Here is a 27,623-nt window from a genome sequence, read left to right as displayed (position 1 = left end):
TGCTTTTCCAATTCACTGCGGGCTAAAGCAGGGAGATGCACTATCACCTTTACTTTTTAACTTCGCGCTAGAATATGCCATTAGGAAAGTTCAGGATAACAGGCAGGGTTTGGAATTGAACGGGTTACATCAGCTTCTTGTCTATGCGGATGACGTGAATATATTAGGAGAAAATACACAAACGATTAGGGAAAACACGGAAATTTTATTTGAAGCAAGTAGAGCGATCGGTTTGGAAGTAAATCCCGAAAAGACAAAGTATATGATTATGTCTCGTGACCAGAATATTGTACGAAATGGAAATATAAAAATTGGAGATTTATCCTTCGAAGAGGTGGAAAAATTCAAATATCTTGGAGCAACAGTAACAAATATAAATGACACTCGGGAGGAAATTAAACGCAGAATAAATATGGGAAATGCGTGTTATTATTCGGTTGAGAAGCTCTTATCATCCAGTCTGCTGTCCAAAAATCTGAAAGTTAGAATTTATAAAACAGTTATATTACCGGTTCTTCTGTATGGTTGTGAAACTTGGACTCTTACTCTGAGAGAGGAACATAGGTTCAGGGTGTTTGAGAATAAGGTGCTTAGGAAAATATTTGGGGCTAAGCGGGATGAAGTTACAGGAGAATGGAGAAAGTTACACAACACAGAACTGCACGCATTGTATTCTTCACCTGACATAATTAGGAACATTAAATCCAGACGTTTGAGATGGGCAGGGCATGTAGCACGTATGGGCGAATCCAGAAATGCATATAGAGTGTTAGTTGGGAGACCGGAGGGAAAAAGACCTTTAGGGAGGCCGAGACGTAGATGGGAGGATAATATTAAAATGGATTTGAGGGAGGTAGGGTATGATGATAGAGACTGGATTAATCTTGCTCAGGATAGGGACCGCTGGCGGGCTTATGTGAGGGCGGCAATGAACCTTCGGGTTTCTTAAAAGCCATTTGTAAGTAAGTAAGTAAGTAACTTACTTATCCACCTATAGATTTTGAATCGATTTTTATTATCTTGCAGATAAATTAATTTACATAATAAAAACAAAAAGTTATCTTTCCACTAATTGTGTTTAATAACTGGTGTTTAAGTCTAAATAATTCACTCAGTGGGATTTCTCTACAGTCTGATATACTTGTACTAACAATTAAGTATTCTTTATTGTCGTAAACTACTGTTTGATTTTTAATGATATTGATAGTGTAACAACAGAGATAATATATCATACCTCTTGCAAATGGCTTGAAAAATTAAACAGGGATGGTACAGCATCATCTTTCAAAATTCTATTGTCATTACTTTTCCAAAAATCTGTATCTTTAAAATGAGCCGAACACAATTTTACGTTAGGTGAAGGCACATATTTATCTCTTTTAATAGCAACAAGCCACTTTGCAAGTAGCTCGGGCTTCGTGTTTACCGCCGTTTCTACCTATTTAATGGCGGCGTAAACATGCGCAGACTGGTTTCAATTTTGGACAGCAACCAGCGCTCCGTGTGAGTCTAGTATACTATATAACGTCTTTGGGTATAACAGATCATTATCAGAGGTGTTGGCTGAAGAAGAATGCATGGTGCAGCTCATGGTGAAGCCGGCTTAGCAGTGCGGCACAGTCGTTAAGAAACACTCTATGTAGCGGATGCATAAAGAATGTTAAATGTTATGTTTTATTTAACGACGCTCGCAACTGCAGAGGTTATATCAGCGTCGCCGGATGTGCCGGAATTTTGTCCCGCAGGAGTTCTTTTACATGCCAGTAAATCTACTGACATGAGCCTGTCGCATTTAAGCACACTTAAATGCCATCGACCTCGCCCGGGATCGAACCCGCAACCTTGGGCATAGAAGGCCAGCGCTATACCAACTCGCCAACCAGGTCGACTGCATAAAGAATGTTGCAGCATATAAATGCTGGTTCACAATAAACCGGGATCGGAAACGAGAACGATAATATTGTTAAAATAAATTAAATTTCACTTTCCCGTTCCCGGGCTCCGGCAAGCTTCCCTTTAATTGTGAATGCTCACATTTAAATACATTTTAATTTACCAATACTTCCTTTCTCGTGTTCGTTGTCGTTTCCGTTCCCGATTTATTCTGAACCAGCCTGTAAGAATCCCTCCGTCCCGCCTTCACAAAGCAACAGACCAACTTCTAAGCCTACACAAACGGGTCCCACCAACCGGATGCTCTTCACACAATGAGAAATCTGTAATCTGGATTATTATCTTCTTCTGTCTGTTACTATCAGGGCTGTCTGTGACAGTTACTTGCGCTGAAGCAAAATAGGGTATAAAATAAAATAATCATTAGCTTTTCTCATTCTTTATTTACGAGAAATTCACGTCGTTGCCATGACAACAAAACGTTGACGTGGAGTCGGAGGTGGTGTCCCTCCCTAACGGCAACCATTATGCACGACACATGAATGGGCAGCCATTAGGAATTGAACGTTTTATTTTGAGGTTGCGGTGTTTGTCTAACTTGAATGCCGCTGCCCATGTATGCAACACTCCCTCGACATGTTCCCTTTCACAATAACTCGACCCGTCTGCCGAAATCATTAATTTTCTAGTTGCTAGAATAGTTGACACCCTACGTGTATGCGATACTATTTACTTTAGTCGTGTAAGATTGAATATATCATGGTTAGACCGCAGGTTTTAGAAAAAATCTGTTTTGTTCCTCATATAATACATAAAAATAAATTCATATATACGCTATATGATTTATGAAAATACATAATCGTAATTAGTGGTCCTACAGTATTTAAAAACATATACATTGATGTTAGAAATAATTTTTACCTATTTTAAGTTTATGTTTGTGAAAATTCATACCGGCAGATAAAAAGTTGTTTTAAAATATGACACGGCGCCCTAATATAGCCTTATATGTATGTATTTATTTACACTGCAAGTGGGCAAGCACCCGGTGGCAGTGGTATACACAATATAAACAATACACAATAAAATTATAAACAATACACAATACAATTATACAATACACAATACAATTATATACACAATACAATAAGAATACACAATACAATTTAACACAATAATTACAATTAATACCTAATTTTACAATACAACCTACATATGTATAGGTCCTACATAAGTTTCAATAGTCTTTCACTTTACTCTCATCTCACTCACTGTAGTGGCACTGTGACGCATTTTGCTGACACTTTAGGACACATTTCACTGACACTATAGAACACGTTTCATTGACGCTTTAAATTATCACTGATCGGAATTATTCACTACACTGTAAAACCATAACTTCACTGACTCACCTCGCTTCACTGATACAACAGTTCATATAAGACAAATAATTGCACCCTTATGCATACTTATAAAACAGAACTACATTTAAGCTAATCATTTCTAATCTAAGGCCCTCTTACACGCTGTTTTTAAATAATTTACAATTCAAACCAAGGGAGTAACTCGTCAGGCTAAATAAATACATGTCACCTTAAAAAATTAAATGTTAAATGTCACCTTAATTTTAATTTGCACTTTATACACAACTTTTTAAGTTAATCTTGAATCTCCTTAAGAAAGGACAGCCCTCAAAGACCGCTGCAGGTAGGTCATTCCAATCATTTATAGTTCTATTTAAAAATGAGAATTTACCTACATCCGTTTTCTGTTTCCTACATTTGATTTTAAAATCATGATCGTTCCTACCATAGTACGTTGGCTTTTCTAACCGAGCGGTTATGTCTACCCATGCTTTCTGACCTAGATGTGCTCTATACAATGATGTTATTCTAGTTTTCCTACGTCTGTTTTCCAAAGTTTCCCATTTAAGTTCTTTTATCGTGTCGTTTCCATCTTCTCTTTTACCTTTAACAAATTTAGCTGCCCTATACTGGATTCTTTCTAAGGAATTTACCTGATATATTCTATAGAGATCCCAACATGTAGTTCCGTATTCCATTAACGGTCGCACTAACGTTAGATATGCTATTTCCCTCGATTTGGGGAGAGCCTTTCTCAAGATATATATATATATATATATATATATATATATATATATATATATATATATATATATATATATATAGTGGAAGTGAAATAACCTTGCAGAGTAAAGTGGACGATAGATTACACTTAAATGAACATAAAACCTATATTAAGTTTTGTGATTAAATGCACGGTTAATTAGAAACTTAAGTTTGAATTTTCAGCAGTCCGGTAACATCGCCGCCAACACACATTACTCGTGATATAGATGTAAGAGGTCAACGAACTCGGTGTGTCTCGGTAGGTGAGCTTCTCTCTGCCTCGACGTTGCCACTTGCACACGTGCTGTGGCTTGAAATTAAAAGTTTTTAAAAGTAAATTTACACGAAAACCGTCCACGCCATTGAAATACGCTATTAATTAGATCATTATCTAATCCTTAACAGAAATGTGACATTCATCGTTTTTCCCGCGAACTCTTCATTTCCTATCGATATGAACAAAAATCACGATCCTACTCGCGATGTTTCTACTTGTATATTACGCGTAACTCCTTCTATTAAATTGCCTGAGGTAGAGTGCTATTGCAGAGTTGGAGTTGGTAAATTAGCCATAACTGAATGTGTGAAATGAGGCAAATACATTTAAAAATTAGTGCATTGTAATTTCACCGACATTTTTTGTAGTCTTCAATTCCAATTTTTCCAAGCGTCTGCTTTCGTGAACAAAAGTTTATCAACTTCTATAATTGTAACCACTGCAGGTGATTTGTAAAAAAAAAAAATAGAAAGGCTTCAAAATATCACACGCAATTGTACCTAACTATGAATTTTGTTGTAAAAAAGAGCTAGCTGTTTGGGACAGTTTCGGAAAAACTGTGCGAGATAACGAATCAGACAGATAAATATATATATATATATATATATATATATATATATACAGTGGAATCTAAATATACGCTGTAGATTTAGTATATCGAAATGTTCGTTAAACAATATGAAAAGTAATCTGATATATAAATTTATCTCAATTGAATTCAGTTGTATTCTGTACAATGAAATTACATACGACCTAGTAAGCACTGCTTTATGATAAAACGAACTGAACTGGCAATGAATCTGTAAGATACTTCATACAGAAACGATGATAAAAACTTTTGTATTGTTATTTGTATATGCCCAGTTTCAGATGCATATAAATATAACTATAGGATTACGATTAGAGGACAAGGACATTCAATAAATTAAAGTGTTATTTCATAGTTAGACTATATAATAACTATATTCCAATTGATATATACTCTTTTATTTTTAAATAGCGTGTACATAAATTGATGAGGGGTGTTAAAACGAAACCGGAAAACTAAACACATACAAAGAATAGTGAAAATGGTAACAATACAAACTATTCTTCGATTATGAGTGTAATTAAATGTTACCACGGTGTTTAACGTTACCTTAAATTGTAACAAATGATCGAAATGATGTCTACCTGCAGATAACTCATCGCAATGTTAAAATCGGCAGCACTTTGAGGAGAACAACCCGCCAGTATCGCCACCCGTCCGCCGTAAACGAACACGAGATGGCAGTAAAGTCGCTAATGCAATTCAAATGGGAATTATGACGTGACTCCTTATGTAACCACTAGATGGCAGCGTAGTAAACCTGACAAAAGTTGTTATCCTCAAAACCTATTATGCCGCCTGATAGTAAACTTACATTATATGGTCAGTCTCTACAATATGTCGATCAAGTTAAATATTTAGGAGTTACTCTTGACAACCGTTTACTCTGGACTCAACATATCAAATCCACTACTGCTAAAGCTACTGCTCGGACCTTTCAAATCTATCGTTACTAAGATCTCCAGTGCTCAGTCTAAAATAGAAAACAAATCTTTATCGACAATTAATTCTTCCTATTCTGACTTATGCTTCTCCCGCCTGGTTTTATGCACCTCGGACTACCCTCAAGCCACTCCAAACAGCGCAAAACAGAGCTCTCCGAATCATCCATGTCTGCGATTGGTTTACCAGCAATACACAAGTCCATGAAGATCTCCAGGTTGACTATCTCCACTCTCATCTGCTCCAAGCTACCAGACAATTCTTCCAGAATCTTCACTCCAGCAATAACCCATTTATCTCATCATTAGGCAATTATGATCCAGGGCAGTTCACAAAATTCAGGACACCAAAATCTATCATTAATCCTTAGGCTTATAGTTTTGACTAGTTTTTCCTTATTCTCATTCTGACGGTATCGTACCACTGAATCTTGATTTAGTGGTTTTCTCCCACTTGTTTTCCACTCATTTTGTTCACTTTATATGCGTAGGCAAAAAGCCTAGTGGTTTTGACACTACTTCTCTATCAATTATGCATTTGAAAAAAAATATATATAAGGCCGACCTATCTGGTAATATATTATCTAGGCTTCAATACATGTTAAATACTAGGCCAAGCTTTTTGTGTAATGTCATGAAGAACACTATGAATGCCACGTAATGAGCGTTCATATAATTGATGAGGCGCTAACGATTGTTCTGGGAATTTATATATCCCGATAAACATACCTTCGTCAATAAAAAAATTTCAGATCTTGTCTTACAATATCGTCATGTATGGACTTCAGGAACCAAATTATAAAACTCAATTATAGCGTTGTTATCGAATTTAGCCTTTGAACTACTGAAATTCTATACGGGTGCAGTTTAAGTAATTTTGTGGCTGTACGTGCTCATTTACCTGAAACTGCACACTGTGGTGGTAGGCGATTGAGAGATTTCCGTGAATTTCTTTCTAATCATCCAATTTCGTCCAATTTCTCTTCTGTTAAAATAGACCTACTCCTGTTTGCTTTCTTGCTCAACATCGAACCAATAGTACAAAACTTCTTTTGAAGTCTCTTCGTCATTGACTTGCTTGGGTCATTTACACCAGAAAATATTTTCACTAATATAAGTCTACACTCACGATACGATCTGTATTTAGTAAAAGCATTCCTTAACAACGCGCACTGATAAAACTGTACTAAGGGCCGGTTTCATCATCAAAAATGTTAAAATACACTAAAACGTTGTTTGTTAACACATGTTAAAATTTTAACAGTTGTATTAACATTCTTTCGTGCATTTTGGTTCCACCAACTATTTCTGGAAGGATGTTACTATCATTTTGTCAACGCTCACCAAAATTAGGAACAGTATGAATCATTTTTTAGTTGGTTATTTAACGACGCTGTATCAACTACTAGGTTATTTAGCGTCGATGAGATTGATGAAAGCGAGATGATATTTGGCGAGATGAGGCCGAGGATTCGCCATAGATTACCTTGCATTCATATTACGGTTGGGGAAAACCTCGGAAAAAACCCAACCAGGTAATCAGCCCAAGCGGGGATCGAACCCGCGCCCAAACGCAACTTCAGACCGGCAGGCAAGCCTTAACCGGCTGAGCCACGCCGGTGGCAGTATGAATCAGAGAGACCGTGTCAGAACTAATGATTTTCTGAACACGTTCTACTCATTTCACTTACAGAAAATCTGTGCAATATTACATTGTCTTTAGAATTATTATTTGTTTCGGAATATGTATTATATGTCTTTCTCGTGTTAAATTTTACTGTACCTGGTTAACATGTTTGCGCCTGTTGTTGACCTTCTTAAGAACTGGCTGTTGCTGATCTTGGCACCTTTTGTTTTGTTTCCTGTGGGGATTTGTTTGTGTAGTGTAATGTGGAGTCAAAGATTGTGTGTGTTCTGAAATTGAGTTGTGTGTTGAGAATTTCATTTGGATGTGTTTTTGTGTGTCTGTATATTTCGTGTTGTTCTAGTGTCTTTAGTTTCTGGCTTTTTGGTTGGATGTGTAGAATTTCCATGTCTGTGTTGATGTTTCTGTAGGTGTGGTTAGCATTTGTGATGTGTTCTGCATATGTGGAAGTGTTTTGTAATATGATACACAGACTACTCAACATAGCAATGTACCAACTTGGTTACAAAGAAGAGCTAAACACATCAGATACATAGCACAAGAAAACGGATATAATTCCAACATAATAGACAACATAATATGAAAGACAAAACATAATCACAAAAAACATAAGAATACAACACAAATACAAGAACACAAAAATACATCACACTAACATACGAAAACAAAAACACACACAAGATTGCAACCTCATTCAAGAAATTAAATTACAACATCGCATACAGAACAAATAATACTCTACAAAAACATCTCAACACACAAACAACACAAACAAACAAATACAACCACACAGGCGTATACAAACTCAAATGTAACGCCTGCAATAACTTCTACATAGGACAGACAGACAGATAATTTCAAAGTCGTTACAAAGAACACATCACAGCCATAACAAAATTACAAAACACTTCCACATACGCGGAACACATCACAAATGCAATTTTGAACAGTTTTTAAATAATTTCAATGCTACTTTCACAATATTTGAATAATTTACTGTATAACCATCTATATCAAACAAATAAGTTAATTTTCACGTTAAGAGTCTTTGAAATTTTCATTTATTTTATAATGTTATAATTATCTCCATATGGAAGCATTTATGGACACTTTCATTACGAAAAAATGTTTCATTACATACCCTCTATTACATCTGAAAATTAGGAATAGTTATTCTGAAAATTCTGTATATACAATAAATTGAACATTTATTTGTGAATTCATAAATTGAAAAAAGTATATTTATAACGGGTATTTTTACAATAATATAAGTGAACACATGTAAATATTTAGAAATGCTAGCTTTCGAATGACAGACAAAATCACGCATTGAAGAAGCGGAGAAGATCATACAACTTCTTAATTCGATTAGGTGGAATAAATTTAATTTTTAGACTCTCGTTTCGTAATGACGACTTTTCGATTCTTATTTTAGTATCGAAAAGTCATTGATTTCCGCATTCATAAATTATCGTGTTTAAAAATAAATTCCGTGCCTAAAATATTTTAAGCGCGCTAATTAAAAATACTGAAAACATAAATTCCAGCTATTTATTTATTATAAATATTCACAACACAATTATTTAAAGTGAAAATTACATTTGGAGATTTTATAGATACATTATTCACTTCCGAATCACTCATTTACCTAATTATATTTATCACTTTCTTTGTAATAATTGTATATTCCAAAATTACATCACAAGCAGAACTTCACGTAAAGAACTTCCTAACTAGCGAAACAATCACCCTAGACTATTACTACTACGTATCCGAAGGCCGTGAAATCTCTTTCCATACGAAGGCAATACTCTTTAACATCAAAACTTCGCCATTACTGGAGAACGAATCAACAATTTTATTTTCTTTAAAATATAAATACATTAGCGATTCTCGAGCGACTATCTAAAAAATATTATATTAAACACATGCGAAACTAGCGTTTTAAGCACTCGCCATGTTGTCCACCGACCCGAAGCGCAATCATTTCGCAACTTTTTGCATAAATAGCTATTCATGAAGGGTAACAAACGTACATAGAAAGCAATAGTTGGATAAGTTCTTCTGTTTAATAGTGAATTGTGGATATTAAAAAATATATTGTAAGTAGACTTACAGTAGTGAGATTATTTAAAGAGTCAACGGGTGTCTTGGTTGGAGTACGCAATGAATAAAAAGAATGTGAATGGAAGATCCGCAATATAGAGAATTGCAGGAAGACGTGTTAAATTGAGAAGACATTTCTTTGTGTATGAAGAATACGAGATGGCCGAAGCGATTACGCGAGATCCGTAATAGACCGAGGTGGAAGAATGGTTTAGAAAAGTTACTGCAACCCAGGTAACACAATAGGAGGATGCATAGAATTGAGATTTGTGGTGATAGGAACGGAAAGGCTATAGTGGCTGTAAAATCTTAGGTACGCATTCTAAATCTGTCTTTAGCATCCGTTAATATTAATTGAAAATGTTGTAATTGTAAAATTTATCTCATTGAATATTAAATTTACCGCATTATTGTTTCCTTTACAAATTGCTTCGTGAATACAAGTCCCTATTTATTCAGCTGATACAGAATCACATCCCTACTGAATGGTTGCACGTTTAAATGTCTATTCATATGCAGTGAATACGTTTCATAAAATATTAATTAGAGCTATTATATCGCTTCTGCAAGCTAACTGTTAGTTATACTTTCTGTTGCTGTTTATTAATTCAAGATTGTGCAAAATGTTGGATGCGGCGTTCACTTCTCGCTTTTTAAACCAGAATTGAAATTTCGGCTGGTCATTTGACAACTTTGAAAACGGCCATGTTGAAGCGCATATGAAAGGAGAATATTTCAACGGTATTTGACTAAAGGGGGGGTCAAGTTAAATTCTACGAGTATGAGAGCAAGAAAGCAAAAGAGTACTTCAGAGCATTCCAGCGATATGTACCGATTTATTCTTCGGTCGCTGGGCGTCACTGTGCTTGAGCGACCGCCGGAAACCGGGCCCTTAAACTCACGGTGCTTCACCGAATTAAAACTTGCATGCATGTTTACTAACCATAATATGCTGTATTTAATATTAATTATTATATTCCATTTTGAATCTTGCGTACACCACTTTTAACACTTGAATATAATTAATTGATGAACTAGTGGACTTACTCGTGTTAAATATGTAATATCTGTCCGGCTTACAGCTGTTTCAGTGCTTCACGCACCATCATCAGAGCCTACTAGATCGCGGCGTTATCTCGAACTTCTCTGCCTGTTAGGAGGGTGTGTTTTATTGTTGGAAGATGTTGAAGTGTGGAGTCGAATAGTGTGTGTGTACTGAAATTGATCTGTGTATTGTTCGTATTGTTCTATTGTGTTGAGTTTTTGGTTCTTGGGTTGTGTGTGTAGGATTTCTATGTCCGTATTTATGTTATTGTATGTATGGTTAGTATTGGTTATGTGATCGGCGTATGTAGATGTATTGTGTCCTCTGGTTATAGCTTTAATATGTTCTTTGTAGCGTGTTTGGAATGATCTGCCTGTCTGTCCTATGTAGAACTTGTCGCAACTATTACATTTGAGTTTGTATACACCTGTGTGGTCGTATTTATTTGTTTGTGTTTTTTGTGTGTTGAGATGTCTTTGTAGTGTGTTTTCTGTTCTGCATGTTATGTTGTATTTCTGTTTTCTGAATGAATATGCGATCTTATGTGTGCGTTTGTTTTCATATGTTAGTGTGATGTATTTCTTGTGTTCTTGTGTTTGTGTTTTGTTTTGTGTATTTTTGTGTTTGTTAAGTCCTACACATAACCCAAGAATCAAAAACTCAACACAATAGAACAATACGAAATATACAAACACACTAAAACACACCCCGATCAAATCCTCAACACACAGATCAATTTCAGTACACACACACTATTCGACTCCACACTTCAACATCTTCCAACAATAAAACACACCCTCCTAACAGGCAGAGAAGTTCGAGATGACGCCGCGATCTAGTAAGCTCTGATGATGGTGCGTGAAGCACTGAAACAGCTGTAAGCCGGACAAATATTACATATTTAACACGAGTAAGTCCACTAGTTCATCAATTAATTATTATATGTTAGGTATATTAATTACAGAATTTTGTCTTCACCCTCACAACAGTAGCTGCTGGAAGTGTTGGCCATTTGACGCTATACAGAGTCCACATCGCCATAAAAACCCAATCATGAACTCCACTACATTGATTATCTTTCACGAATGTTATCTTTCAGTTGTTTAATTGTGCTTGAGCCAGGTAAGGCTAAAAGAGTGGAATATTGTCGTGGTTCCAGGTGACCATTGTTCAAAATCCTGGCATACTGTCTATTACATGGTTCACAGATGAGGCATGGTTTCACTTATAATAAGGAGAAGTGCTCACAAATGTGCATTAGTTTTGGGCTCTGCTGTATTCCAGCAGCGATTTTCTCTTTAAACACTCACTGAAGTGGTATCTTGCACATGGCTTGTCACACAGTTCACACACGCATTCCGGTGATGGGTCGTGATAGTTTGACCTTCTGCAGAGTTTGTGGTGATACCCATGCACTGCCAGTCTCGTCACTGCACTGCGGATCTTGTTGTTTGGTCCAGTCCAGCTCCGATCGGTCATCGCGTCTGTTGCGTAGAAGTCGTTCGGTACTTCGTTTCTCTTCTGTTGTCTTTCCTCTTTCAGAGCTGCTTCTTGTTTGGTAGCTGGTAGTAGAAACTGGGTGCGTAGATCTTCTACAAGGAAAGTTTCGCGTGCTAACTCATATGCTGGTCTAGATGATGCGAATTTTGAGATCCCTATTGCGGCTTTTAGGAATCTTGCTTTAACTTATGTGGCTGCGTAAACTCACAGAAGACACGCATTTGGGCCGCACAACATCCACTGGCATTCTTGAAACACCTATGCACCCATTGACATCAGGAGTTTGGTGAGCACTATCAGCAGACAGAATAGTAGATCCAATTTCTTTCGACGCAACAGTGAACACCGCACAGCATCGACGCATTTTTATGGAATTCGTTAAGCAACTGGATGTTATTGAGCTGCATCAAGGGTACTTTCAAAAGGACAGTGCCACTTGTCATACGTCACACGAGTCCATGGCGCTGATGCAAAGTCTTTGGCGACCTCATAATCTCCAGGAACTTATGGCTACCAAGATCACCGGACTTGATCTCACCAGACCTTTTCCTGTGTTGTTACTCGAAGGTAACAGTCTACGCTACACACCCTCAGACTTTGAATGAACTGAAGGAGAACATCACAAGCGAAATCAACGGTATTGACAACGTAATGCTCCAGCGAACGGCCAGAAACATGGAACGACGTGTTCAGATGTGTCTTGAGGCGGACGGAGGGCATTTTCAACACTTATTGTAAAGATAAAGTACAGTAGAATTAGGTTATAACGACATCCAAGGGACCTTAAAAATTATGTTGTTATAAACGAGTGTCGTAGTAACCGAGATTAGTATTATCAGTCTAGTGAGGTGGAAAATGAAAATTAACAAACTTAATTAGGCTTATTTTAGATGTATGTATTCACTTTTAAGCCTACAATGAACGTAATAAAATACATGTACAATTATAAGTACAGTGTTCTGTATTAAAACAATTTGCTCAATAGGCCTACTTACCAAACTTCCTTACTTAGGAGTCAAGTAATCAGTCATTTTTACTATGTTGTCTTCTACTTGCCCAATACATAGCCTACTTTCTAAATTACGTTCTACAAGTATGTTTATTATTTCAGTTACAATTTCACTGGTTCCTCTCCTATCTTCGGTCCATTCTGTTCAAATGCAGCAACAATTTTATCCTTGCTCTTCCAAATCGTTTGAACTGTGAAATTAACTAGGCCAAACTCACGACACATGTAAGCTTTTTTTAATTTCATTCTCAATTTGATGAATCAATTTAACTTTTTCTTCCAATGTGAAAACTTTTCTTTTAGTGGCCATACGTTTAAAATGCGTGCACTTAGTGAAAACGTCCTATTGAAATTGATCGCATGCAGGTGCCGTTAATACCGCATGAATTTGGGCGGGTTACAATGAGGTGGGGAATCTGCTTGCATTCCAGAGGTCTATGACAGAAGTGAACAGTAAAGAATTTGCCAGGTTACCAGATTTCAAAAAATATTTCTTAAAATACTTTGGATCTTAGAAAATCGTATTCCAAACTGAGGTTGAAAATGACGTTATATGCGGGGTAGACGCATATACGTTTGTCGTATTAAGCAAGGTAGGAAATCATATGTCTTATGGGGAATTAGTTGGGACCACAGAATATTTGACGTTATAGGCGAGGTGTCCCACAAAACGAGGTCGCTATAACCAAGATCTACTGTAATCTCTCAGAGATTCTGTACATTTAAGACGCAATACAACGTTACTAGCATCCTTCTTGTTAAAATAAACACACAATTAAAATAATGAGTTTTATATGAATCATTCTGTATAATGAGAAAGTGGAAAGTGGTTAAATTATGAATATGGATTGTAGTGGGTGTTGCTTACCTCCGGGCGGGATGAAGTACTCCTCGTACTGTTGCACGCACGTCTCCAGGCTGGTGTTGATGCTGCTTTCGGTGGCCGTTGTTGACACGGCCTCCATCTTGCAGATCTTGTTCTTAAATGGGCTCACGCATCTGATATCGATCGCAGATTTGAGTGCACTTGTTACCAACGTCCTCACTTCCTCAGATTCTCTAGTATTCTTCTAACCAGAATGGAGATAGTCATCTTTGTGATTCACACCTGTAAATAAATGAAGAGTATGATAAAATATTTTGCTAGTATTAAAGTAGGCCTATACTTATTACGGCTAACAAATCCGCGGTCATGTTAGATTCATGGCAACTCAAAAACTTTTAAGCTGGCCTACAGACGGTAATGCAACGCACGATGACTGGAAAACAATTTTTATTTTTGTAAGGTGGATGATGTGTGAATGGAATATTTATGTTCTGGGATTTGCCAGAAAGCCGTAATAATTCAGAGAGTCTTGCCCATGGATGGGCAACTCGTGCTTACAAAGTGCTAAAAAAAAACCTTGAAAGAGAGAAAGACAGACGGAGCCAGCCGCAGCAGATACAAGTTGTTTGTAAGTTCGCTGCAAAAGCAGTTCACTGCATGGTGCGCTCTGGCGGCTCATGCAGGTGGTCGTGATATCTACTCCATGATTTGAATTTCAGAATGACGCATGGTACAATAATTATAGTAATTTTAGACACAATGTACCTAAACACACATAACAAGTATATTATTTCCAGGCTTTGTAAATTAGTTTAGTACTGGAAGTACAAAATTGAATACAATCTTTTCAAGATACAACAAATATAGCTGCAACACATATTTATTATTACACTATTTGTTAATATTTCGTATTATATGTCTTATTTGAAACGTAGAACGCTAGAATTTACAAGTCTTTATACATTAAAGAGTATTCCTCTGTTCTCAGGAAGGTAATAGTCTGTATTCGCAAACAATCACAAAGTCAAGGACGTATTTTATACATGTCACGGCAGATGAAATAAACTTACTTCTGAGCTCTTTCTGTACAATCAAAGCTTTTACACTTCTTTCTTGTATTAAACTCTGCCTCAAGCACATACACTATATATGGAAGCAAAGAGTATATTTGGAAATTCTGACTCAGGCAACATTACGAACAGTTCGATTCCTGATTTCGCTGGAATCTGAGTTGCGTGCTGTTCTGTAGATTTATCAATTCAAGCTATAAACTTTCAGGATTTTCTATCTGCTGTAAGTCACAAGGATTTCAGAAAAATCTCGATTCCTTGTCAATTGTCACTGTTTCTCCAAACTTACCAGTGAATTCTGGTGTACGTCTTGAAGTAGGGTCTTATGTTTGATAAGAAGGTTTTCTTATCACTCTTCAAGATGGTTTATAGTCAAAGAAAGTGACGTTGTCTATGTTCCACATTATACTGCCATATATCCAAAATACTCTTAGCTAGTCGATCATATAACGTGCAATTCTGTAACTCGCACGCACAACGTGCTAACGATATTTGATATCAGTGTCATTTGTTGATATCCCATTTTTACCTTTAGCTGTTCTAAAGCAGATCTAGACAGTATTTCTTTACTAAAACCTTCACTGTGTTTATTTGTAACATAAAATGTCATGCGTAAGAAAGTGTAAAAAAAAAATCTTTCTCTTTCGACTCATCACTAAAGGGAAATGATCTGGGGATTATATTGTTTTTCACTTAAAACGAGCCGCCACTTACTGCAGTCGCGAGCGAACCGCAAGACCCGTGTACAGACACTGAGGTTGTGTTGACACTTTGAGAGCACGAGTTGCCCACCCATGGCATTGCCTGTTAGTTATACACTACAAACAGAACACCAACCCCGACCTCTTTGTTAAAACGTCGTCTTCTAGCACTAAGCTGTGATTGAAACCCATTTCTACGGTAATGCTTGGAGGGAAAAATATGATATCTTAGAAACTTGCAGTTAATTCTCTTCCTGAACTAATGCTCCCTTCTTTTGTTGAGAAGTGTTGCTAAGCTATGTAACTTGAAATGTGTTGTGTAGATCAGGTTTCTTACCGCTTAAAACCGTGACAGGTGCAGCTGACAAGTCTAGCCGCTACTTCTTTATCGTCTACGCTTTCATTTCGTGTGTCACAGTGCACCAACTCGTTGAAAGTTTGTGTGAACTTGTAAGATACGAAAATTTTTTGTAGGTATTTTACTTGGATTATACAGGCGTTTTTGAAGTATTTTGGTATACATAACCTTTTACAATAAACGACAGAGCCATTTTTAAGATATGCTACAGCTTACAAACAGGCGACTGGCAACAACTTCTCTTTCTAAAGCCTGGTTCCCAAACTAAGGGTCGTGCAAAGAGCTGACGGGGGTTGCGAGATGAGTTACAAAATGAAACAAAAAACGTTTTATACTTACTATATGTTCACAAACTTAAACAACATTTAACATAAAAATAAAAAGGAAATTTTAGTAACTGTGCACTAAAATAAGTAATATGTTTTATTAATGCGACAAATATTCTGTTTTTCACAAAGTAGCTCTCAAATCTGGACTCTGTATTCGATACATACCTAGTGTTAACACTTTCAAGTTCGATGAGATTTCTCGTCTTTCTTTTGATGGCAATTATAGAGGGGAAAATTATTTTGCATAAATATGAGGTTGGACAGACGAGACGCGTCCATAAAGTAACTTTCCCACTCGTTCCACAGCTAACAAACCATATGTTGCGCGAAGCGACTGCGTGTGCGTGATAGAGTGATGTCCTGGCATGGCGCATGCTCTAGCGGAACTTCCCGAGTGCTCTCAGTAGCTTCGTTGCATTGGTTGAAGTTGGACGTTCCTATTCCAGCTCCCGCCCAGTGTGAAGTGCGGTCAGTGATAAAGTTTTTGAATGCACAGGGCATAGCGCCGATTGAAAATGATCGTCAGCTGTGCCAGGTCTATGGGCCTAACGTCATGAGCAAGCAGATGCTGCGTTGCTCAACAAGGTCGTCTGTGATGATGGTTGGTCTCCCTCATGCACATTCGGCGTCCTGCTGAAATTGTCTACAGCAGCAACGCACCATCTGCTTGCCCCTAGACCTTATGTGAGGGCGGCAATGAACCTCCGAGTTCCTTAAAAGCCAGTAAGTAAGTTAAGTAAGTATAAGACCTTTAAAGCCTACTTTTTAATGCATCCTATATTTCAATTTTTAGTGCATATTTTAACAATTTTTACTGCATAGTTGCATGAAGTTCCGTTGTCTAATGATGACTGACAAGGTGGCAAGAGCACTCGGGAAGTTCCGCTAGCGCATGCGCCATGCCAGGACATTACTCTATCACGTACACGCAGTCGCTTCGCGCAACATATGGTTTGCTAGCTGTGGGAAGAGTGGGAATGTTACTTTATGGATGCGCCTCGTATTATAAAAAAATAAGAACTTCTTTTGCAAGCTCAGGGTACTGATGCATTCTTTTAATCTAAAACTAAACTATACTCTGTGAAAAAGACTAATTTCAATACACCATCAATAGGTAAGTTACGTACGTGTTTCATTGAATTTTTCCATTTTTTTTAATTTCAGCCAGTTGGATACAATTATCTAAAAATGGATTTAGTGTCTATTGGTAAGTGACTGTAGTACTCTTTTGGGTATCTTTCGGGAAATATCCAAAAAAAAACTGTTGTTTAGGATTGTGCAAACTTAATTGCATGTTTGCAAAAACAAACTCAGTATTTCTCGTATCATATGTAGACCTACTTAAATTTTCCACTAGTTCTTTGATGAACTGGAATGCATTACATTCCTTTTGTCAAGTGATGTCGACCAGAAATAAAGTATCTTTAAAAATACTTATATTTTATCCCTCGCTCTTATTTTAATATCTTGGCCTTGCGTACTGTTTTTCAAAGTGTTTTAAATGCTCGAACATACTGTATCAGCAAAGTAGGCTACCAGAAATGATGTTCATGTGCTGTTGCACTATATTCTTCTATTTTGCTCTAGCCCTATATTACTCTATTTTCGTCTTCTTTGGGTAGTATCCACTAATTTTGAGTAAAATAATCGTTGTTTTCAATTTTTATAGGGATTTGTATTTTTCGATTGGAGTTAAGTACCTACTAGTTCGGTAGTGGAGATCGCATACAGAAATCTCGCCTTGATAAAGTTTGGAAATCTCTAGTCTACAGGAATGTTAACGTCACATTTTAGTATGCTATAGCAACAGTTTTTGCCGGTTTCATTGCAGTATGTTCCTCACCTTCATTTATGAATAACTAACACCGCCTTATAATGTGTTTCTTTTTTGGCTCGTGGTGGGTTATTTTAGGACGCTTTTTCAACTGCTGTAGTTATATAGTGTCTGAATGATAAGAAGATGATAATGCCGGCGAAATGAGTTCAGGGTCCAGTGCCGAAAGTTACCCAGCATTTGCTCTTAATGGGTTGAGGGAAAATCCCGGAAAAACCTCAACCAGGTAACTTGTTCTAACAAGGATTTGAACGCGTATCCGCGTATTTATTTATTTATTTGTTTATTTGTTTGTTTATTTATTTATATATTTATGTATCTATGTATTTATTTATTTATGTATTTATTTATTTATGTATTTATTTATGTATTTATGTATGTATTTATTTATGTATTTATGTATTTTTTATTTATTTATGTATTTATTTATTTATTTATGTATTTATTTATGTATTTATTTATTTATGTATTTATTTATTTATTTATGTATTTATTTATTTATATATTTATATATTTATTTATTTATTTGTTTGTTTGTTTGTTTGTTTATTTATTTATTTATCTATTTATCTATTTATTTATTTATTTATTTATTTATTTATTTATTTATTTAACCTGGTAGAGATAAGGCCATCAGAACTTTTCTTCCTCTCTAACAGGGGATTAAACGTTATTAAGAATAGAATTAAAGTTATAATTACAACTAATATTAAATTTACAATTACAATTACAATAAAAATCGAAATAATAAAAGATTATCTGATTAATAAAGGCTAGACAAAGGCGCGTATACATTGTAAACCTGTTAATAGGCCTATAACAGAAGAAAATAATTAAAATGTGTCTTCATAAACCTATTGATTTTCCATATCAAAAATTGGTTTTAGACTTTAATGTTCTTAACATAAGACAAATTTGTTATACTGTATTATATTAATAAAATTAATACATAAAAATCGAAATAATTTTGAATTGTATTCTCATAGTTATGAAACAAAAGGTATGAATTCTTTAAGATTGTTTGAACGGAAATGCAACACTGCTACAGTATTTAATCATAGTAGTAATTTAGGCCCAAGAATATATAACAAATTTATATTTAAATATCCTAATCTTATCAATTCTAATAATTCTAGTATTAAATTAAAAAAGTTATGTATAGATTTTATAAAAATTGAAAAATTGTAAATTTAAATTTATATATTCTTATTGCGTAGTAGACATAAGACAAATTGTATTATATACTTCCTAATTTCAATTCAAGAATCCGCCCCTGAACACGAGTTCTACTCTTTCAGGGGCGAGCTAAAGTTTTTCCATTTATTTTATATTTTATGTTACAATTATTAGCAAAATAAATAAATATAAGTTGAAAGCTTTCGTAGGTGCGTTTGCCATGCATGGAATTCCACTTGTACATTACCGGTTCTGAAACTGCATAAACAGAATCCGTTGCTAAGAGACATGAATAAATAGGTTGGTGTATATTGGTTTGTTTGTTAACAGGAATTTCAATATAGTTTGCGAGAGTCTAGTGAAACTAGGGTACGAACTGTGTATAACGGATCTAAAACCCATTTGTTGCGCTGTATAAGGAGAGTACGAGGAAAGGGAAGAAAATCTGAGAAGCTGCGACTTGCTCAAACACTTAACCTACCCAGCATTATCAGATTTCCATTGATTCTCCGAACTTCCTAGTGTTCATGCGCAGAGTACATAATATTACACCCAAGAGATGAAACTAATAACCTCTTACTGCAGGAGAGACGCTGCACTCTGCATTATAAATAAAGTTTGGGCATTCAGTTTCCTCGCAGGTATATTCCCATTTCATAGCAAAAACTATTCGCAAGATTTGTGCAACTAAAATCCTTAAGCGGTTAAAATATGAAAGGCTGATAGTGGAGGACAGCGAATATGCCGCACTTCGATTATTGTGACGTTCTGTTAAGTGACTAAGTTCTGAACTGTCAGTCAAGTTACAGCGAGCTCAGAATATGTGCGTCAGATACGTATGCAACATCCGACGATATGATCACATATCACCGTCCTTCGCAAGTCTTTCGTGGCTCCGACTTAAAGAACGTAGAACTTTACACTCTTTGTCTTTACTCTTTCGAATCCTGCACACTTCAACACCAAATTACCTTTCGTCTCGTTTCTCTTATCTACACTCTAACCACGACGTAAATACCAGATCACTTATCTGTAGCACGCTAAGTATACCTCTTCATAGAACATCTTGTTATTCATCAGCTTTTACAGTATCCACCTCGCGACAATGGAATTCCTTGTCACAAAGTATTAGGGGCTGCAAGACAATAAACACTTTTAAATACAGCCTAAAAGATAAACTTCTTAGTATTTCACGCCAATCATACTGACTTAAACTATCATTGACTACAATGTTATTTCTTCCTTTAGACATGCATCCTGATAGCGCTGTATTTTCAAAATTGTCTCATAATAATCTCTTTCTATTATTTAACATTATTTGAAATATATTAACATTCTATGTATTTTAGCTTAATTCTGCTCAATTTAACACAGTTTGTATTTCATTGTTTAGTTAATAGTTCATAGTATTTTGCTGTTTAATTCGTAAATAATCTTTTATATACATGTAACTCTTATCTAAATCAAATTGTTGAATTCTTTGTAAGTTAATACATATGTATGTACACTTTTTGCTGGTTGAGTGGAAGAGAAGGCCTTACGGCCTTAACTCTGCCAACTAAAATAAATTATTATTATTATTATTATTATTATTATTATTTTATAACAAGGTGGAACAAACACGACAGGCCTCCTCCTGTACAGCGAACATCAGCGAATATCGAACTTCGCCATACTCGACAAACTTGAACCGGACATAGCGTCTGCAATGTACGATCCTAGTAACCACTGACCTAGGGCCGGTATTATAAACGCCGTTTAAGCCTTACGTTCAGTTTAAACTGAAGTTTTTCGTTCTGCTTCGTATTATAAACCTTAACTACCAGTTAATCTTGAGTTAACTTGAGTTTAACTTGATCGGCAGTTCTCTGCCGTTTAAACTGCAATTCAAGGCTCAACAGTGCAAGATGGCGGTTCCCGCAATACACATGGATATTGCAGATATTTTCCAAGAACTTATGAGTGACGATATGTGAGTGATCAATAGGGACCGGAATTTTATGTAATATCAAGGTGTGAAATATGTACATATTTATGTAAGAAAAATAAGCTGAATATGTATCAAAATATGTAAAATCATGAAAATATTTAATATTAATATCTGGCAGGTATAGGATAAGTAAGACTCTCCAGTTGTGATTTCATAGAGCACCCGACTTTTTTACCGCACACTTGACACATTACTGTTTTTCCATCTGTAGTGAAAGCTTCGTCCATCGCAATCCGTGATTTTATTTTTGTCGTTAGGGTTGAAGATACAGGGGTCATTTTAGTTAGTTAAAAGCAGTAGATAAACTCACTTGCACTTTATACTGTAAGTACTAAAACTAGAGAAATGAGTGAAATGAATGACACAACAGTACTGCAAGCACTGTTTCGCTTTACTGGATTAGGAGAAAATAAGAGGAGATGTGGGACACATGCATTTTAGCTGCTCCCTGTAAGAAACAAAGTATCTATTAAAACCTAAAACTATAAGCATTTACAAACTGTTGTTTGAAAAGTGACATTCCTGTCTAATTCAGAAGGGTAGTATTATTCCAGCCGAGAACCATACTTTCTAATTTCTTGGAAAATCCCTATTCCGTATAGGTCTACTAAATTTAAAGTAAAGCGGTCAAGTAAATTGCATGGAAAGGGCTTCTTAAGACGTGTACAGAGCAATTATAGTTCGAGACAAATCATGTCGTCCTCGTCCCACTTCACCGCATGAAGACTACGCTACTTTCTGAGTGATTTTTACAATACAAGGTAGTTGTATGAGAAATGTTGCCTTTTGTTCACTCATATTTACAGTAGGCGGTATGGGGTGAGTGCTTCTATTACTTCCTGGAACTAAGAATGTTATTTTTCGTCCCGAAATATATCCTTTCTTGGATAGGTAAAAAGGCTTTTTAAATCTGTGTATTTCAAATTGTAAACTTCCTCAGCAGAAGTTTTTTTTTTTTTTCCTTTTAGAGAAGTAAAAATTAATAAAACCCCTAAATATGTAGATTCATGTAATACCAAGCCATAATATGTAATATGGAGTAAATATGTAAAAATATGTAGTATCAAATTTTAATATATTAATGGTAATTACAAAATTCGCAAAGATTTGTTATTTATATACGGTTAGGTTGAAAGGAATATAATATGTAATTACATAAAAATCCGGTCCCTAGTGCTCAATATTACTGAACGACCACGAGGCCAAGAATTTTTCGAAATAAAGTGCACCACTTTGAAATACACATAAATGAACATAAGTTTTAAAACAGATTGAGGTTTTCGGAGCAGACAGTCCTAACCTTCAGAATTAGGCTTATATTCCTAACCTTGTTTCGAAAAATTGAAACTCGGATACAACATGCAACAGAAAAAAATATCTGTTTTAGGGTTTGAATTTAAAGATTATTTGAAAAAAATAAGTGATTATTTTTTTATTTTTGAAAACATTCTGTTGAATCTCTGCATCAGTTACTAGTTGCGCTGCGCTATTTTTCCTGTGGTACTAGACATTCTGAAAACGATGGAAGATTTCGGAGGTGTCCGTAAATCTACTATAAACTTATTGCGCATTGTACTGTGTGTGGCAGACAGTCTCCTGGTAAGATTTACTATGGGGCCTGATTTATAAACACACTAATAATATTACTTAATTTTACTTCTTTACTTACTTACTTACTGGCTTTTAAGGAACCCGGAGGTTCATTGCCGCCCTCACATAAGCCCGCCATTGGTCCCTATCCCGAGCAAGATTAATCCATTCTCTATCATCATATCCCACCTCCCTCAAATCCATTTTAATATTATCTCCCCATCTACGTGTCGGCCTCCCTAAAGATCTTTTTCCCTCCGGCCTCCCAACTAACACTCTATATACATTTCTGGATTCGCCCATACGTGCTACATTCCCTGCCCATCTCAAACGTCTGGATTTAATGTTTCTAATTATGTCAGGTGAAGAATACAATGCGTGCAGTTCTGTGTTGTGTAACTTTCTCCATTCTACTGTAACTTCATCTCTCTTAGCCTCAAATATTTTCCTAAGCACCTTATTCTCAAACACTTTTAACCTGTGTTCCTCTCTCAAAGTGAGAGTCCAATTTTCACGACCATAAAGAACACTTAATTTTACTAGACTCGTAAAAATAATTTTGTTTGACTGAATTCTGTTTCATAAATATTCTAGACAACACGTAAAATACGCACTCTAATATTATTACTTCATTACTCAGTTGATTCTGTATGGAGTTACGTTGCGGAAGGTCATGCAAGGTTTAGTTTGGCTGCATTGTGTTTGGGAGTATAACGTTGGTAGCCAGCGTTAAGAAACTATTTGAGGTTAAGTCTGACAAGCATACTGAAGTTCGCGGTATTGGCCCTCTTTAGGTTTTTTTTTATGATACTCTCTTTGATATCGAAGAACAAAGATGTTTCTTAATGAAGATTCTCCACGAGCGTCGGTTATTTTAAATCAATAATATAATAAAAAAGTTGCGATGTTCTTCTTTTCTTTCCTAGCAGTAATACCAATCGTATATCACTACGGTTTAACTTAACCGAGACTCTGTAATAGGGGTATCTTATGCGAAGTTTTACCGTTAGATGGCAGGAGCGTTCCTTGCGGCACAACTTCTTGTAGGGCTATGTTATGTCGTATGCTACAGTTGATTACTGATAAATTGTTTGTGTTTGTAATTTGAAGTAGTTTGCATGATATGTATTATCAATTTCTGTATATCACAACTGGTTGAATTGTTTATGCCTTAAATTTAATTAAATTGTTTTGTATTATAATATAGCTCAACTGATGAATGATCGCTTGCGTTTGTAAATTTAATAATCTGATTGGCTATGTATTGTATACTTTTAGTAGAGCCATCGATGTAGCTCAGTCGGCAGACTCGCTGGGCTGCTGTTCCGGAGCTGCGTTCGGGCTTGGGTTGGATCCCCCTTTGGACTTTGGTTTCTTCCGAGGTTTTCCACAGCCGTGGGACTGAAGCCGGATGGTGTATGGCGAGTCCTTGGCATCAACACCTTTGATTTGATTACCCCCTTTGATTTGATTACCTGGTTGGGTTTTTCCGAGGTTTCCCCCACCGAAAAGGCAAATGCCGGGTAATATTTTGGCGAATCCTCGGACCTCATTTCATCTCACTACATCTTGCCAAAATGTAAAAAAAAAAAAAAAAAAAAAAAAAAAATTGTACAACATTGTAAAAATTGTAGAAAATTACTAAATTGTAAAACTATAAAAATTTGTAAAAATTGTAATTGTAATATTGTAAAATGTTGACATGTTCCACATCTTAAAGCTTCATTGCTCATGTAAGATCTATGGAATAAAATAAATGAATGAATGAATGAATGATTACGTTCTCCCTCTTGTTGGATTTCTGTGCGTGGCAAAATTATATTTATAATTATTTTGTATAACCTAGTATAATTTAATATAATTCAATATTTTCTTATCTCATAATTTAATTTAATTTACCGTAAATAATAGCGAAAACTTTTATAATACTGAGCGATTCCCCATAACAGATGCATAGGGAAATCTGCAGTATGCAGAATATAGATACGAGTAAATTGAATGTTCATGAACCTAAACGAGAACTTTGAGAACGAGGTGTACGAATAAAATAAGTAAATAAAAATAGGAACTTTGTCTTTAATCGTTAGTATTTAAGTACCATACGCTAAAAACAGGATATGCAGTCACCAATGTGTTTTTTTTTTTATAGGGAAGGGGTTATCGATATTGAATTCCTCGTATTTTTTCTCTAGTTGCAGAAAGATCAAATGCAATGTTTGATAAGATTATAATATGATCGCAGCAGTATCACAATTGTTCGTGCGTTTTGTAGGTTAAGGATATGCAGTTTTGAATACTATGTAGGATGGTTTTGAAAATTGGAAATAAAAACACAGTTTTAATAATTAGTCTACAGCACATTAAAAACATTATTCACGAAAAGGATTTCACTATGGCTTGTCGTGGACAATAAACATCCTAGTTAATCGAGAGTTTACTGCAGGTGTAAACTTCGGAGACTCCTAGAAGTACTGAATATAATCTAAGCTAACATAGCTTGCTGTCGAGGTTACACATGATTGTATTAATTTTTCTTTTCCCTCTTCCAGAATTAAGCTGTAGCTAGCAGTTCCTTACTTGGAGTAGTTATTTTTGTTTAATAGCTGGCGCTTCCGAGGCGCAATTTAATTAGTTAATTTCTTTAAGGTTTAAAGTATGTATTCAGAATATTTCGGGACCTGAATGAAGACAAAAGGCTCTCCCTGGTCTTCACAAATAGGAATACAACAAAAATTTGCCATTTTGAGTTGTTTTTAAGAGTATTTAATGCACTAATACACTACGTAAATCCTCAATGTTTATATACCGGAAAACAAATGCACACGCAAAGCGCATCCCTCAAAGTACACGTGCGCTATCTGTTGGTGCTAGTTCAGGATATCCCTATACGGCACGTTGAGTTAAACTCATGGTTAGGTTTAACTTAGCTTTAACATAATCTTTAGATTAACCGTATTTATAAAACCGGGCCTTGGTGGTAATGCCTAGAAAAAGTTACATATTGGCCGTCGTGGGTTTAATATTCGAAGGAGCCTTCTATTTACAAAGAAAGATACAGTAATTAACTCTATTTTTGTGTATATTGCTGCCGCATGCTGATCTACCGTGAACTTTTACAAGAATTCTGAGGAAACTTTAACAGTTTTCCGTAACCTGCCCTCAGTTAAAATTCAATCAACTTTATTCAGCTCGCTGAACCAGACGTACAGTCGCCAGTGACAACTATAAACAAGTAGCCGAGTGCATTAGCACGTACACACAATTACTTTGTGTTTTTTATAACGTCTACACAACAAAGACTTGCCATTATGCAAACAAACATCATTATTCGTGCTTCAGTCTCTCCACAAACACCACAACTGGTATACAGGAGAATAGCGCAATTCGACTGTTTTTCGTAACTGTTCCTATAGAAACGAAATGAAGAAGGGAAATTCTATGCAGATTCTAGGAAAATATAGACTACAGTACTTCACAAATACAGGGTTAGTTAAAAGTCCCTCACCACCTAAATAACTTTTGTGCGAGATCGTGCGTATTTGCTTGGTTTGCACAAAACCAATCCGCGGAAAGTCTAAAATTCCACATTCAGTATTCCCAACCTAACATACATAACAATTTCCCTCTTCTTACCGCTTAAGTGACATATTGATTTGACTGCTTTAGGCTTTTAACATATTATTTTTAGAGACGTTCAATATAGTAATAATTATAAATTGGAAATTTACCACTGCAATTTCACCTAAATTGCATTGTTAATTATTGTTTTTAAATATTTGCAAAAATTAAGTAAACTCTACAACTCCACTAAAGTTACTGCATTCGTGATGCAAGTAACATTAAGGAAGCCGTGAAAAAATCAACAGAGTCATCATAGACTGAGGGGGGGGGGGGAAGACAGACGTATATCACGGCCTGCTGGAGTACAGTAAACACAGAAAACATTTTAAAGCAACAATGTTGAAGATAGATATTTTTGTTTTGCAAATTTGTCGTCATTAAACAGAAACCAAGATGGAGATTTCATTGCAACTAATTAGAAATTCCTCTTTCAGGTATGTAATAAACGATCTTCGCACAAAATAATGTACGATACACGAGCGGTATGTTTTCTTTAAATTCTCGGAAATTAAAAAAGCTCAACTACGTTTCGCTTTTTCAAACTTTTCCTCGAACATGAAAACTTCAACATACCGCTCTTGTAACGCATATTACTATTGAAGCATACGGTTCAGTGTTATGAAACTTGGTATTTGAGGATAACCATATACTAAGAACTCAATAATGGTATTACCGAGTAGTACTACTTCCGGTTTAATCGGAAGTAACTCCAACTCTCTTATTTTAAATGGAACACCCAATATATATTTTTTTTATTTTTGAATAGTGCTCATTAAGAGCTTTTCAAAAGTACCCACACTCGATACTTCTGTACAAATTCAGTGTTGCTAAGTCAAGAAAACAGAAAAGTGTATCGAATATTAAAATAATAAAATACTCCTTCTTTAACAGAAACAAAACAAAGCTAACTCACCTTCTAAATTATGTGTTCAAATTGGTAGCCCTCAGCTGCTTTACAATGCGTCACTCGATCATAGAAACCATTTAAGGAATA

General features: G+C 35.7%; 1 protein-coding gene across 1 annotated transcript in view; it reads right to left on the bottom strand.

Annotated features, from left to right (window-relative positions):
• Pdfr (Pigment-dispersing factor receptor) overlaps window positions 1-27,623 on the bottom strand; it is a 417,264-nt gene that overhangs the window by 212,856 nt on the left and 176,785 nt on the right. Inside the window, exon 2 of the mRNA XM_069836024.1 lies at window positions 14,003-14,242. Coding sequence (XP_069692125.1) covers window positions 14,003-14,099 — 97 coding nt within the window. The 5' untranslated portion in view covers window positions 14,100-14,242. The remainder of the gene's footprint in view (window positions 1-14,002; window positions 14,243-27,623) is intronic.

Source organism: Periplaneta americana, chromosome 9, assembly GCF_040183065.1.
Source record: "Periplaneta americana isolate PAMFEO1 chromosome 9, P.americana_PAMFEO1_priV1, whole genome shotgun sequence".
NCBI classification, from domain to species: domain Eukaryota; kingdom Metazoa; phylum Arthropoda; class Insecta; order Blattodea; family Blattidae; genus Periplaneta; species Periplaneta americana.
This window is presented reverse-complemented; position numbering and strand designations above follow the sequence as displayed.